Here is a 14,366-nt window from a genome sequence, read left to right as displayed (position 1 = left end):
CCAATAAGACGCGTCGCTACTTTGTTTGTGTTCACAGCTTTAGTATGTCCCTGTTCTGAAAACGTACTCGCGTTCAATACATTCCGGTCTAACTCCGGATCTGATGTTTGCTAGCTTTTGTCAGGGTCCAAGTTGATCATACATTCGGCCAAAATCACATTCGATCATTCCTACTGGCATCTGCGGTGGCAGACATATTTCCAATGATGCAAACGAAACGAAGCACTGCACGGCGAGATGATATTAAGTTCCAAAATAATACATTTGGGCTGAGCTTGCTCCAGGATGATATGATGATGCTGCGTGTGTACAAGAGTGTGGTATGAGTGTACGTGTGTGACTGGTCGTTGAAACTAAGCGAATGAAAAAAAAAATGATTAGGTGGGAAAGAAAACCATGGCAGAGTAGTCTTGCGGCGCAATGAATGATTGGCGCGTACGATTGGAGCCAATGACAAGAGCCGCGTCGCCTGGTGTCGCGCGGGATCGACGAGAAAATGTAAGTCAGGTCACCGAGTTACCGATGGTCGCCGGGAGGAGCATCGCTCTCCGGGTACCTGTGCGGGAGCAGTGACCATGTCAAAATAAACGCCAAAACATCACGGAGCAAGGGAACGCAGCACGTACCTTCGTTGTTCACCTCACCCAGCCTGTGTGTTCGAGGACATCCGAACACGACCGGTGCGCGCGACGATGAACAGAATCAGAGCCTGCTCAAGGACCCTCCAGAGCTTGGTGGCGAGCCGGATGCGTTGAGCACGGCGGAAGACAATCTTTGGATAGGTTGAAGCTTGCGTTTCACGTCTCTAAGAATCGATGTCTTGGGTTGCCAGTCTCTGAACGCGTCTCGGAGCCGGATAAAGTCATCCGAGAACAACCGCGCGACGTCCTCGTCTGCGATGAGGTCGCGCAGGGCCCACGGAATCTCGTAATCATTTTGCTCCTTGAGGGCATCAAACGGCTCGCTTGTAAACACGAGATCCTGTCCCTGTTCTTGCGCCTGGTCCTGAACCTTTGTTCCACGTCCGGATGAAGCATTAGGCTGTGTGCTCCAACGGGGACCGTCGTCGGTGAGAAAGAGGTAGTTAACGGCAAGCGAGAATGTTGCGATCTCCTCGTATACCGTCGAGTGGCCAATCCCATTCAGGGAACCTGCGGTCGCCTCGCTGAGGTGTGTCAGCAAACCACTGTCGGAGAGCCCGGCGTTACGGATGCGGAGCAGGAGTACAAGCAGATTCGACAGAAAGTCCGACGAGCTGTACATGGTACCACACGCAACCACCACAATCAATCATATCAAGCCAGTGCATAAAATGTAAGTCAGCTAAGACCGCGGATCATCGCCCACACAAAATGGGCTATGACTGAACAAGGGAAGGTGACGCACTGATATGCATCGCCATCGATGTACAGTCCTCTCAAGATGAGGGGGTGAGAGACGGCGGTGAAAAGACCCGAATAGAGGCCTACGACCTGATCATTGAGCGAAGCGACGTATACCATCTTGACCTGTGCCCCATTGTGTGAGACAAGGGGAAGAAAGGATCCATTCGTAAGTACCATCACTGATAGGAAGCAAAGCGAAGAGATGCGAAGAGATGCGAATAGAAGGAAGATGAAGCGATAGAGAGATGGTGATCATCCCAAGAACAAAAGAATTACTGACCTTGTGGTGTAGAACATTCTGCAGGACCGCGAGATATTCTTTGGATATTGAGCTTTCCGTGTTCTGGTCATGCATCGCGCAGCCATCGTCACCGCCGCCGTTCGTATGATCATCAAGACCCAATCAAGAGCATCCAGAACACACGACCACCATGCATTGGCCGGAGAAATATCGTCCAAACCACGCCGGCATCACAAGAATTAGAACGTGAACGGCCCAACAACAGCGGCAGAGACGGGCGACAAGTACGCATCAGGAGCGCATTGCAGGGACGATTTCCACAAATTACGAAACAGATCGTGGAGACATATTGCAGAGACGAATCACAGGTGCGCATTGCAGACACGCAAACCCCATCCCAGAACGTTCGATTTTGAAAATGCATAGCCAGACGAGTTCGCCAGAACAAATTGGGGAGCGGCACAGCCAGAGAAGTTCGCGAAAATGCCGCCAAAAAGTATATCCAGACGAATGCACGAGAAAGAACGCCGCGCGCGCGCACCCCAAAACCAGTCCGCGAAAACGCCATCGAACAGAAAAACCAAACCAAACCAAATTAATTGCGAAACAATCAGCCACCATCCTCATCCAGCAACTTGACAAAGGCAAACGCACCTGGAACTCAAACAGCTCCCTCGCCGCAGTATTCTCAAAGTACTGGAGGTACGGCTGCAGCAGCGAGCTCGTGCTCAGGTACCGCAGCGGCCCGTGGTGAATTCCGCACAGCGCCAGACAGCACACGCGGTGCGGCTTCCTCCTTTTCCCATCTTCAGCTGTCGTGCCAGACGGGTCTTGGGCTTGCGTTTGAGAAGCAGCCTGACCGCGCCCACGCCATGGCCCGGGAACGATCCCGATCGCCCCGCCCGCGACAGCGGACGCGGCGCCGAGGAGCGAGGCGTCCGCGCCGCCACTCTGCGTCACGCTCCCGTTCCTGCTGGCATCCTCTCCGTCCGGCCTGGCACCCGCATCGCCATTTCCCTCCGTCCGGATATACCCATCCCTGATCAGGCGATCCAGCAAATGCGTCGACACGATCGACCCCTGCGAGTGCGTAGCCACAAACACGACGTCCGCCTCGCGTAGATCGTCCATCCACTCCTTGTTGCCCGTGAGCGCCGCGTAGAGCCGCTCGACGCGCTTCACGATCGTGCCCTCGCCCTCGAGCGGCATCGACGTAACCTTGTCGAGGCGCACGCCGTGCTCGGCCTGGAAGAGCTCGAGCGCCTGTGTCATCATCGATGTGAACTTGGCGGATGTCCCTGTGGGTTCGCCGAGGACGGTACGGATCGCGGCACCTAGAAAATCAAAGTGTTGTATTAGTGACACCCTTATAACAGAACGAAGAAAGACATACCAGGGAACCACCCGTGCACTCCAATAACCACAACCCTCTTCGCGCCCTTCAACACATCCCCAGCGTTACTCAACACATTGCCCGCTCCTTCTGCAGATATCTTCCCCTCGAGCACGTCATACGCCCTGGGCAAACTCTCCTCATACGCCTTCCACTTCCCCTTCGCCTTACTCATCCCCGGTCCAGCGCCTACACCATGAGCCTGACCATGATGGTCCGTAGCAGCAGCAGAGGGCTCCAGCGGCGCCCATATCGCCTTCGACACAAACCTAAGCGCAGCGCTCTTCGCCATCGCGAGCGAGCTCTCCTGCCCCTGGCCCGCCTTTGCGCTGGCACTGGCGCTAGCCTTGAGGTAGGACGGCGGGACGACCGAGCGCGGCGGGAGATGGAATGTATCCCCCCACGTCGGCAGGATAAGGTTCGGCGGGCGCGGCACGTCCTTGTCGCCTTTCACCTTCTCGTTGCTCGATTTCTTGGATGGCGCAGGCGACGGCGCACGGTCGCCCGCGATAATAGAGGACGTGTGTTTGCGTTTCGCAGCGTCCTTGTCGGACAAGACCGAATTGGCCGGCGAGTCAGGCCGCTGCGACGCGGCTGGTGAAGCAGGGCGGGGAGATTTGGCCTGCGGCGTGGCGAACTTGCTCCCGCTGGGCTGCGCCTCCTTCCCCTTAACCGTCCCTTGATCATCCTTCCCGTCCTTCGCATCACTTCCACTCCCCACCGCACCCGCACCCTGAATCTCGTTCCCATCCTCGTCCAAATCCAGATCCATAACCTCCATCTCCCCCTTCCCGCCCTCCCCCTCTTTCTCCTGGGCTTCGGACCCGTCTGTAATCCGCTTCGACGCAGCCCCGCGCGCCGAGAAAAAGGCGATCCAGCCGGAGCGGCTCGTGCTCGCCGACGCCTCGATCGGGTTCTGCATCTGCAACGCGCTCCGAGTCTGTGATTGGGTTTGCCCCGACGAAGTAGAAGACGGGGCGGTGGCGGGGTCGCCGCTCGGGTCCGCCGGGTCTGCAGTAGTGGCTGCGGTGGAGGATGCGGTCGCATCGGGAGCGGAGGCGCTAGCATCTTCCGTCTTGGCTTGGCCTTGAGCTTGGGCGCTAGACTCGGCGTTGCTCGGCGTTGGTCCCGTCGCTGATTCATCCGCCTTTCCTTCGGCCTTGTCGGCCTCGCCAACGTCCTTCCCATCCTTGTCATCTCTATCGTTCGTTGGTTCACCCGAGGGAGGCAGCGACGCCGAAGACTGATACCACCCCCACGGCGCATACCACGCGCTCTGGCTCTGCTGACTCTGCGCTGAACGTGCCGAGAGTACGTCCACCTCGTGCGCCCTCAATTTGCCTTCGTCGACCGGGTTCTTGCGGTCGAGAATGGGCGACGTAGGCGGAGCGGAGGACGAGCGTTCGCGTCCTGCAGGTGCGCGCTCAGGCTGGGGGTGGGGCGGGGGTTGATCATCGCCAGTCGGTATTCCTTCAACTGTCACCTCGGGAGAGGCAGACGGCTCTGCGGCGACAGACGATTGCTCATCTGCTCCTTCCGTCGGCACCGTCACATCGGCATTGGTCGTTTGCGCCTCAGAGGTTTCATCCGTGGTTGTCGCCGCCACCGCTGCTGGCTGCGCAGACTCCTGCGTAGTAGCCTTCCAGGAGAAAAAGTCCCACCATGTGGCTTGTTCCGCAGGCTCGTTGGTGGTATTGAGGTTGGAAGAAGAGGCGGCGCTGGCGCTGGTGACGATGGTGGTGGTGGTAGCATCGGGGGGAACAGGGTCGGATGGGACAGAGGCAGAGAGACCAGCGTTCGGGAGGTCAATCGTGGAGTTGGGAGGGGCAGGCGGTAGGTTGGAAGAGGTAGCAGTAGTCAAAGTAGAGGATGTTGGCTCGGGCTGAATCCCGACCATTGATGGAGTTTTCGTGTCGTCTTTATCATAGCCGTCAGTTTATAATCGATGCAAAAATAAAGGATGTATAACGCACCACGACGCGTCCCCTCGCTTCCCTGCTCTCGCCTCTTCCTCTCGCCCTCCTCTGCCTTGGACTCGTCCTTGGCCTCTCCGTCCGTCACCCGGATATCCTCCGCCTGCGCCGCAGCCACGGCCTTGTCTAACGGCACCTTTGGCCTCCCGAGCAGCGGAATGCTCAGCATAAACCGGCTCGTGCTCGGGTTGAGTGTATGCGTGCTCTGCGTTCTCCTCCTCCCTCCCCCAGATCCCTCGCTCTCTTCCTGCCCATGTGTAATCGTAGGAGGACCGCCGATCGTAGGCGGCGGGAAGTGCACGGAGGGCGAGAGAACGGGTACTTCTTCGTCCACTGACGAGGGTATTGATATGATCGAGGGGCGCGAGGAGTGCGGTGGGCGTGTTGAGTCGAAGGTGGACGTGCTGATCTTTGATAGATACGGTGGGGATGGGGAAATGCGAACGTCGCGCGGTGTGGTAGATGGTGCGGTTGTTAATGAGAGATCGACCTCGGTCGGCTGGGGCGCGGCAGGTGCGCCCTTGGAGACCATGTCCTCGACGGGGTTGTGTGGGTGTGGGTGTGGATGGGACAGGGGTTGAGGTGGAACCGCGCTACTGGCGTCTGCGTCTGCACTCGTACTCGCGATAGGCACTGAATTATTTGTCTCCGGGAGAGCCTCCTTCGACCAAGTAAAAAGCTGGAACCAAGATGATGAAGAGGCCGCGTTCGCGTTCGCGGCAGGGTTATTGGTTGAACGTGCGCGTATCGTGTCGTGGTTGGACGTGTCGGGAATGGCAGCTTCGCCCGGGGTCCCACTCTCGGAAGGAAGGGCCGGCGCAGACTGGGATGGTGGTGGCACCAACGGTTGTGCCTCCGCAGGGGCTCCCGGCGTTGGATTAGATGTAGGAGATAACGGAATATCAGGCGCGGGCGCAGGTGTGGGTGCTGGGAGGAGCGGGACACGCTCTGCCGCGGGCGGCTGCTGGAACGTGACTGATTTGGGGCACGTTCGTCATCAGCTACCAAACGCCCAAGCAGAGACGACAATCATGAGTAGACTCACCAGGAGTCCTACTTCCCTCAGTCACATCGTCTTGTGTTTCTGACACAGGCTCTCCAGCCGGCGAGATTGACGCTCGCCCAACTGATCGTATGCTTGCTGTGTCGTCGTTGGCAGTTAGATCCCCGTAGCCACTTCTGACAGAGAGGGTATCCCCAGACTGCTTATGACTCATGCCACGGAAAGTATGGATGCTCCCAGAAACAGACGCGTTACTGCTCCTGCGCAAGAGCTGCCTGCTCCTCTCCCTGGTCTTCTCCTTCTCGGCGGGAGCCTGGTCTGCCTGTGTGGGCTCTGCAAAGGTGTAAGTGAGGGTGGCGGGTGTGAGCTCTTTGCGCTTGAGTCGATTGTTCCAGCGAGGGAATGTCGAGTGCTTGTGCGCGTTGCTCATGGAAAGGAGAGGAAAGGAGAAGAAAGGAAAGAAAGACCCGGGAGACAGAAAGACAGACAAACAGCCGCAGCTCAGAGGGACAGCAGGCACGTTTAGTTCCTAGCACAGCCACACACGTCTTTACGTCACAATTACAGAGCTTTAGGTTTAGGGTTACCCAACACTTTGCTTCAACTTGACAGAACATGTTTAGAGCAGACGCGTCTTTCCTCTCGAGACATCCTCTACTTTCTCAATGAAAGTGATTATCTAGCCAGCATATCGGTGCAACACACCTGGTGCCACCTCAAGATCTCATGTTCATCGCAATCACTGCCTCGAGGCTCTGGCGCCTTTCTCACGCTCACAGCATAGCATGGCTAAAACACATCTTCCAGTGCAGCCTTTGGGCTGTCTTCTCGATCTCTCCCTACCCGAGGTCTTCGTCACCGTACGACTCCGTAGCGCCAGCAGGCACTTCCGATTAATCAACTACCATCACACACTCGAAGCCTTTCTCTCTCACTCAACTCAAGCAGTAGATGGCAGAAGCTAATCCAGTTGTACAGCAAAATGAGCCCCTGCTACAGGAGGGGGAAGAACAACATAACAATATTTGGCAAGATATGGGATGGTCTTTGATGGATTCGGTGGGGTATCCCGCCGGCGAGCGGTACACTATAAATAATCCGATGAGTGACTCGACAGAATCTATACCGTTCATCAGGGCTACGGCACCTTCCTCTCTGTACAGCATACCATGGGGTGACAGAGCATGGAACTCCTCGTCGTCTTTGCTGTGGTTAAACGACACGACACCTCCTCCCGTGTCGTTCCCACCTTTAATATGGACGAGGTCCACCTCAACGCCAGAGGAACCCCAGAGCGACCCCATATCTACACATCTTTCCCACTCCATCATCCCGGATCCCATCGGCGAGCTCCCAACGTGGTGCAAAGACTTGGGCGAGAGTTACTGGTTTTCTGCTGATATGTTTACCTTCAGGAAACAGCGTCCCTTGCACAACCCCGTTGGCCCTCACAGGTACATAAACCATCACCTCATCCCCCATTCTTTGCGCACCCGCACAAACACGACCTTTGTCTACGGATCTGGAGATACAATTCCTCGCTCTGGGACAGATGTAACAGCTCCATCGACAAGCTCGTCAGACAGTCTAGCTAGCATTCCCTCCGCAAGCGGCTCGGACGGGCGCTCAAATCCCACGAGTGCAACTGTGGCAGGCTCGCCGCCGACCAACTCCAAACCAGAAGGCGGCCGAAATCCTAGTGTCGACTCAATGGAATCATGGCTCAATGTACGTTGCATTATTGATAAATTTCCTTGGACTCATCAGCTCATTCACAGAGATCGGCCGTACCTACAAAGCGGTCTGAGTCAGTCAGTGCCCACGCGGCTATGGTCACTTCACTTGGCGATGTACGTGCTATTGCTGTCAATCTCACCCTTGAATCTGTCATGACCTAAATCACAGAACATCTCAGAAATAAGCAGGGCTGATGTCGAAGACCAGCACAGTAATAGCACTGGCAGTAGCCTTTCGTCCTATGCGCGAGCTTTCTTGCGACGGATTAGGGAAATTGCGCATACACCCAAGGAACAAAAAATATCCGCAGAGTCCGATGAGTCCATGCACTTTAAAGGGAGTATTGGGCAAAAATACAAGCACGCAACTTCCCATATTCGCTCAGCGTTCCAGCCTGTAGTCATTTACACATGCAAAACCAAAGAAGTTAGTCGGATTGTTTGAACCAGGCAATACTTCTTATACTAACATAAATCGCACTCTCTAACAGCGCCTATGGACCGCTCCAGACAATCGGCGCCGCTCCCGTTTCATGTCCAGGGAAAGTAGCGGCGACGAAGGCAGCGATACCGACTCCCAGCAAGAAAAGCGCGACAGAGTATCCAAAGATACCAGTAACCAGCATAAGGGCGATCCTCCAGAGAATGCGCTGCGTTACGGTGGACATTGGGAGTGGATAGATGACGATTCGACACATGGGAGAACAAGGTTTTGCTCGTGTCTCTGGTAATATGGCGGCTTCTACGATATGTAGGGCACTGATAATGAGTACTTGTGGTAATATGTAGAGTTTCACGGAATCCAGCTATCCTCACGAGTGTACATGTCAGTGTTGCCAATCGGGCTGAAATTGATGTGGTTCCCGCCTGTGATGCAAAATAAAGTCCGATATATATTGGGTAATGGCATTCAAATCGCAGACTAATGCTTGATCTCCGACAAAAGGGCCATGGCTGCTGGATAGGCGCGCCTGCCCTAAAGAAACCCCTTTGACGTAAAAATTCCCGTAGTCGATTCCCTTCTATCGCTGGGTCCTTGTACTAATCGACCAGCGCGGCGCAAACACGATGGTACTGGATTATCTCATGGCATCAATGAGTCTGCTGGATTCATGGCACCAGCCGCATATCAATTAGAAAGCCAAACACCTGCATGTTCGATCTGCTGAGCAGGAAATCAACGTCAGCATGAATCGGCTTCCTCCTACGCACTAAAAGTAGCTGACCCGGTTGCTCACCAAGATTCTTACAGAGACACAGTTGAAGAGGTTTGTCCAGGGCACCTACCGTGCTGAAGTTCATCAGCAAGCCGATATTGCTCGCATCATCTCCAACGTTGATAATGCGGTTGGACAGCTGGACATAGCGATGTTCCGCCTGAACTCCAGGCTCAAATCAATCGCCGCTCACTTTCGGCGGGACTACTCCACAGTTATCTTGCACATTTTACGCCTACCAACAGAAATTTTGACAGATAATTTCATCTACTGAGCCAACACGTAAGGGCGTACCTGACTGAACGTAGACGTGCAGGCCCATCAAGTATATTTAGCGCGAATTCATCCCATCACGCACAGGTCATCCCATCGTACATAGAAGCCGGACGCTCATTGTAAAGATGCCATAGCAACACGTAGCAGTTTCGGGTTAGTAGACAGAAATGAGCGATTTGTGCTTGAGGCAGCGGGAGGACTTGGGCTTTCCTAGGCGAAGCTGTCCGAGTAGCCGCTATTATAAGCTTGTTGGCCCGAATAATATCAAGTAGACAGCTAGTAAGAGCGCTTAAATCACCTCGTAATCCATGAGCGTCCAGAGGCGCAGTTTCCCCACCCCCACATCATGTTGCCTAAACCGCCGTTCATGTACAGTAGATTGCGCGGTGATGGGCCCTCAAGGACTTTATGCATTATAGGCTAGCAGCGAACTTTAAACACGTTTTGGACAGTGGTTTTATAGGCCTGAAAATAGGCCTGAAAACCACAGCTCTTCTGCTCTCGTAAAACCGTGCCCGTCTCCCTGGTCTCCCCTCCCAGACCCCATTCTTGCTCTCTGTGGTTGTATAGGACGGGGAACAACCGTAAGTTTGTTATTATATGTCACATTGAGTCGCATAACATAAAGAAAGGTGTATCAAGTACTACAAATTGTTCGAGGAGTATGAACGACGTACACCCCGCATATCGTGTTCTGGTTGTAGGAAGGACCACCGCAGGGAAGACCATACTTCTGAGTAGAATTTGTAATCCCGACAACGCTACAAAGCCCTTGGTTTATGACGCAGAAGGCCGAGCAGTACGTTATGCATCCCCGTCTCGCGCCATCTGAGCTAAATAGATTCAACTCTGTAGGTAAGCCTTACTGGGCTCTCAGGGGACCTTCGAGTAAGTGCCTCCCTACGTCTAGTCTATCGACGACTTTTGTTTACATGTTAACCCTAGGAAAGAGCTCTGAATTTCTTCGCTGAAGACAAATATGATGATGTTATTCTCAGGTCTTGTAAGGTGCGCGTACTACAAAGTTTTACTAATGACATTGAATTGACCAATCTCATCAGCGTGGCATGCACGACATTCACCACCAAATCACTTATCCTGGGAGTCAATTTGTGTTTCACACTTTCAAAGGCACCTCCTTGCGGGATTTTAGGCTGATTCGTGATTTCATGTGCGAGCGAGAGTCTGAGTCCTATGCAGCAGAGCGATTGCATGCTATCTGGTGAGCGCTCAGTTCATACTTCCGTTAGAATATGCTCAAGTTTTCCTCCCCAAGGTTTTGTATCCCGATGAACGACACACTCCCTCTCTCGGGCGTGGAGGTCTCGTTCATGAACGAAGTTTCAAGTAAACGTGAGGATTATGTGTGATTTGTTGTCTCACTCTTGCTCATGATGTTCTTGAAGTGCCCGTGGTCGTTGTTTTCACCAAGTTCGAAGCTCAACTAGAAAAAGCGAAGTTTGATCTACCAGTGCACAGTGCAACCCAATGGCTTGTACAACCACCAATCAAGTACCGCAGTGCCGACGATGCCAGGTCCATAGCCGAGGAAATATATCGCAATGATTACCTTCAACGTGTTTTAGAAATAGAACATCCTCCACAAGCTGTGGTGAGACTCCAGTGTAAGTAAATTCGTTTAAGGTCCAAATAACCAGTAACTTGTATTTCTGACTGTCACGTACAGATATGCATGATCCTATGACGGAGTACCCAATAGAGCTGTTGGACAAGACGATCACAGCAATTCACGGATTGCCGGAAGATAATGAGTTACTTGTGCCACTGAGCGCCCCTGGGAGTGAGGTGCGTCAAGGCAGCGCTCATGATAAGAATGTTCACTCACCCATTTCTGAACACCTGAAGAATGATACCAAGGGATTCGGAATCCATGCAGCGAGCACCAGTGCAAGAGGGAAAGAGTTGCCAGCCAACCTGTCGACTCAAGTAGACCACAGATCTCCTACTTCCGTGCCCTCTGCCAGCGTAGATTCATTGGAGTCGTTCCTCAAGGCAAGTCTATTTTTGTTTCCGAGAGCGCCAGCTATGCCACCAGGATGGTTTACATATTAATTTATCAACACAGCGACCAGCGACGCTCTTGAAGAAACCACACTCGTCGCATATGGCCATGATCGATTCCATTCGTGACGTGCGTACGACAGACCGCCAAACTACTATCTGCTTATTTTCGCGATTTTATGCCGCGTGAGAAGATGGACCTGGACGTGGAAATGGAAGAGGCATGTGCCATACCCTCATCCGCGTCTGGGAGCCATTCTCCTGTGGATGACGTTCTCGGCAAGCCTCATGGCATTTGGTGCCGCATACGAAATGTGCTCCTCCAGGCTCTTTTCGTCTCCCAGTTAGCTTCAGACACAGGCAATTCGGAGCTACTCAAGGTGGTATCGTCTGAGCAGGAAGGTCTGCAGGCGAGTGTCCAAAGGGTTCACTCTCGTCAACTTGAAAAGCGCCGGACCACCGGGGTATTTACATGTAAGGTAAAAGAGGTCAGTGAAATCATGCGCACCTCGTACCATCGTTGATAAGTAAAGCTAAAGGTAACATTTATTTTAAGCGTCTCTTTTACGCGCGGGAACCACCTGGGAAGAGCGAGGAAGATCTTAACTCTGATGAGGAGCCAGAGCAGCAACATGAAGAGGATGCGGCGCTTAGAAGGCGGCAAACTGGATATTATCATGATGCTAATCCGCGTGGCCATTGGGAATGGGCATGGGTTGAAGATGATGCCTCATACATTAACCCGCGTTTCTGCCTTTGTCGTAAGTGATGGAGCTGTTAGGGAAGTTACTAGCGAGCCAAAGTGATAATTGGTCTCTGAGACTCGATACCCGTACTGTATAAGCGACTAGAGTTGAGGTGCTTGCTACACTGTTAGACGCGAAAAATTGCAATATTGCTGATCGAGCGCATAAGACCCAATGGCCAATCAAGTGACCTCATTTACGAAAGGTCGAGCATGACACATATTGATGGTGTGCTTGTGGTCAGTGTTAAGACGAAGTCTGATAAGATAAGACGCAAGTTCGGCTACAGTTGTCCCGCGCCGATGCTCCGGCATTTTCCCGCGTCTCACCATACCGCGCGACTCCCCACGCGCGTCGACCATCCACCAAGTGATTATGGATAAAGAACAATTCTGTAAGGATATATTATTTTGTGTGCAGCATGCTAATATGGGCTCTCAGACGACCAGTCCGATGCAGAGGGATCGGAAGACCCTGAAGACACCACCAACTCAGAAGACGCAGAGACTGCAGCTTCAGTCGATGGCTCGGAAGGAGATGAAGAGGAGGTCAAAGGCATCCCTCAGGGTGTTCAGCTGGAAATCAACGGACACTTTGAGTACGTGGCACTCTCAATATCCATTCCATTCATGAACCCTACCTCATACCACTCCTCTCCCGCCTATACACAGTCGACTCTGCAGAACATCCGCATATCGAACGACGTTGCGGGAGACTCCTCCTTCCTGAGTAGGGACTGGGTCATCAATAATGAAGAGCACAATGCCGAGTCTCATGACGACCTTCGCGAGGCGTCTGGGGTCAGGAGAAAGAAGTCACGCAAGGTATGCATCTAGCCTATGTGGGACTCTTTCCCTTCTCCGCTCTGGCCATCCCGGCTTGTACATCCCGCAGCTTTGCACACATGTTTATTGACGCAAACGCATCGCTGTTAGAAAATCCGTCACCAAGGCCCTCCACTATCGCACCAGGTCTGTACACTTATCGGCGAGGGAAATCAGGCATATGTCGACGGAAACAACGCTGAGGCTAGTCGTATTATGCAAGAGGTGATACGTATCGAGCCACGAGCTACCGCTGCATGGGGAGTGCTGGCTCAGTGATATGCCGATGCTGGCGACCATGAGAGGTCCCTTCAGTTGCGAATCATGGCCGCGCATTTGAGGCATGACGCCGACGAGCGGGAGACCGCCGACATGATCGCCGACGCGCTAACCAAGGCCCTGCCCTCGCCGAAGGTGAAGCATTTCGCTTCGCAGCTCGGCCTGCGCTCCCCTTGAGGGGGAGTGTTAGATTTCGCAAGGCGTCGCGCACGCCGACGCGTGTATCGGCTGACGCGAGCAGGATCCGATGTCGGCGTCTATGTCACGGTAGCGCTGGCGTCGTGTCGCCGGGTGCACTACCACGCCCTGTTTCTTTGCATATACCCGTTTTCGTGTCGCTCATTTGACAGATGTCAGTTACATATCATGCACGTTCGTTTCGTTTCGTTCCCTCGTATTCCATGACATTCCTTTTCGTGATAGCATATGATTTTTCCTTGCTTTTCTGTCCGGCAAACCTGATCCGTACGATACCGAGCATCTCCTCCGATTTGCACTTATACCAGACAATTAGTTACCGTCACCTCAGCGTTCGTTCCTCGCACGACGACTGAGGTGAGACTTATTCTATTCCGACGTACCTATACACATACTTACACTCCTTTGTAGTTAGCTGACCTTGTGTCTAGGTGAATACATTACTAGCGTTCGTTCCTCGCACGACGACTGAGTTAGCTGACCTTGTGTCTAGATCGTGCTGTTGCTGTAGTCATAGCCTTGCAAAACCCATCTCCCTATATGTACCTGTTTAGCGACTCTCGGAGAAACAAGAACGCAGCGCATACAATGACAAGAAGAGACACACCTGGACTGAACAGCCAGTCTCGGGCAGTAGACAAGTCTGAGCTTGCCGTCGTCGACGATCCAGCGGATGAAATGAAAACGCACGTCGATGTGCTTGGTCCGCGCATGATACTGGTGGTCCTTGGAGAGGGCGATGGCTGACTGGTTATCGGAAAAAAGAGTGGTGGGGGCGACGGACGCGCCGAAAACTTGCGAAATGAAGGTCTGAATCCACAAGGCCTCCTTGGTTGCGTGCGTCGCTGCGATGTACTCGCTCTCCGTGGTCGAGAGAGAGACTATTTCCTGGTGCTTCGACGACCACGACACGGCGCCGCCATCGACCATGAAAGCGTAGCCGGAGATCGCACGGCGATCTTCTGCCATGCTGCCGTCAGCGTCGGTGAAACCGACAAGGGCGCCTGGGTCGCCGCCGAACGTAAGCGCGAGGTCGCGTGTGCCCACAAGGTACCGGTATACGCGCCGCACAG

At 53.7% G+C, this 14,366-nt stretch overlaps 3 protein-coding genes across 3 annotated transcripts; 2 read left to right on the top strand and 1 right to left on the bottom strand.

Annotated features, from left to right (window-relative positions):
• Positions 1-230: 230 nt before the first annotated feature.
• CONPUDRAFT_132566 (uncharacterized protein) lies at positions 231-6,465 on the bottom strand. The gene is made up of 8 exons (XM_007776833.1): positions 6,038-6,465; positions 4,993-5,967; positions 3,020-4,936; positions 2,281-2,960; positions 1,666-1,728; positions 1,387-1,508; positions 627-1,255; positions 231-556 (listed from the first exon to the last, which is right to left on the bottom strand). Exons 1-7 carry the CDS (start codon positions 6,423-6,425, stop codon positions 703-705), a joined length of 4,698 nt encoding a protein of 1,565 aa, XP_007775023.1. The 5' UTR covers positions 6,426-6,465; the 3' UTR covers positions 231-556; positions 627-702.
• A 481-nt stretch (positions 6,466-6,946) lies between these two features.
• CONPUDRAFT_77755 (uncharacterized protein) lies at positions 6,947-8,462 on the top strand (the record flags this gene model as incomplete). The annotated part of the gene is made up of 4 exons (XM_007776832.1): positions 6,947-7,723; positions 7,774-7,845; positions 7,901-8,158; positions 8,223-8,462. 4 exons carry the CDS (start codon positions 6,947-6,949, stop codon positions 8,460-8,462), a joined length of 1,347 nt encoding a protein of 448 aa, XP_007775022.1.
• A 1,108-nt stretch (positions 8,463-9,570) lies between these two features.
• Positions 9,571-12,721, top strand: CONPUDRAFT_77754 (uncharacterized protein; the record flags this gene model as incomplete). Its single annotated transcript, XM_007776831.1, has 11 exons — positions 9,571-9,593; positions 9,795-9,808; positions 9,929-10,023; positions 10,080-10,112; positions 10,170-10,227; positions 10,631-10,849; positions 10,912-11,030; positions 11,390-11,734; positions 11,803-12,007; positions 12,434-12,590; positions 12,676-12,721. 11 exons carry the CDS (start codon positions 9,571-9,573, stop codon positions 12,719-12,721), a joined length of 1,314 nt encoding a protein of 437 aa, XP_007775021.1.
• Between the last annotated feature and the right edge of the window lie 1,645 nt (positions 12,722-14,366).

This window comes from Coniophora puteana (genome assembly GCF_000271625.1).
Source record: "Coniophora puteana RWD-64-598 SS2 unplaced genomic scaffold CONPUscaffold_18, whole genome shotgun sequence".
Taxonomy (NCBI): Eukaryota; Fungi; Basidiomycota; class Agaricomycetes; order Boletales; family Coniophoraceae; genus Coniophora; species Coniophora puteana.
This window is presented reverse-complemented; position numbering and strand designations above follow the sequence as displayed.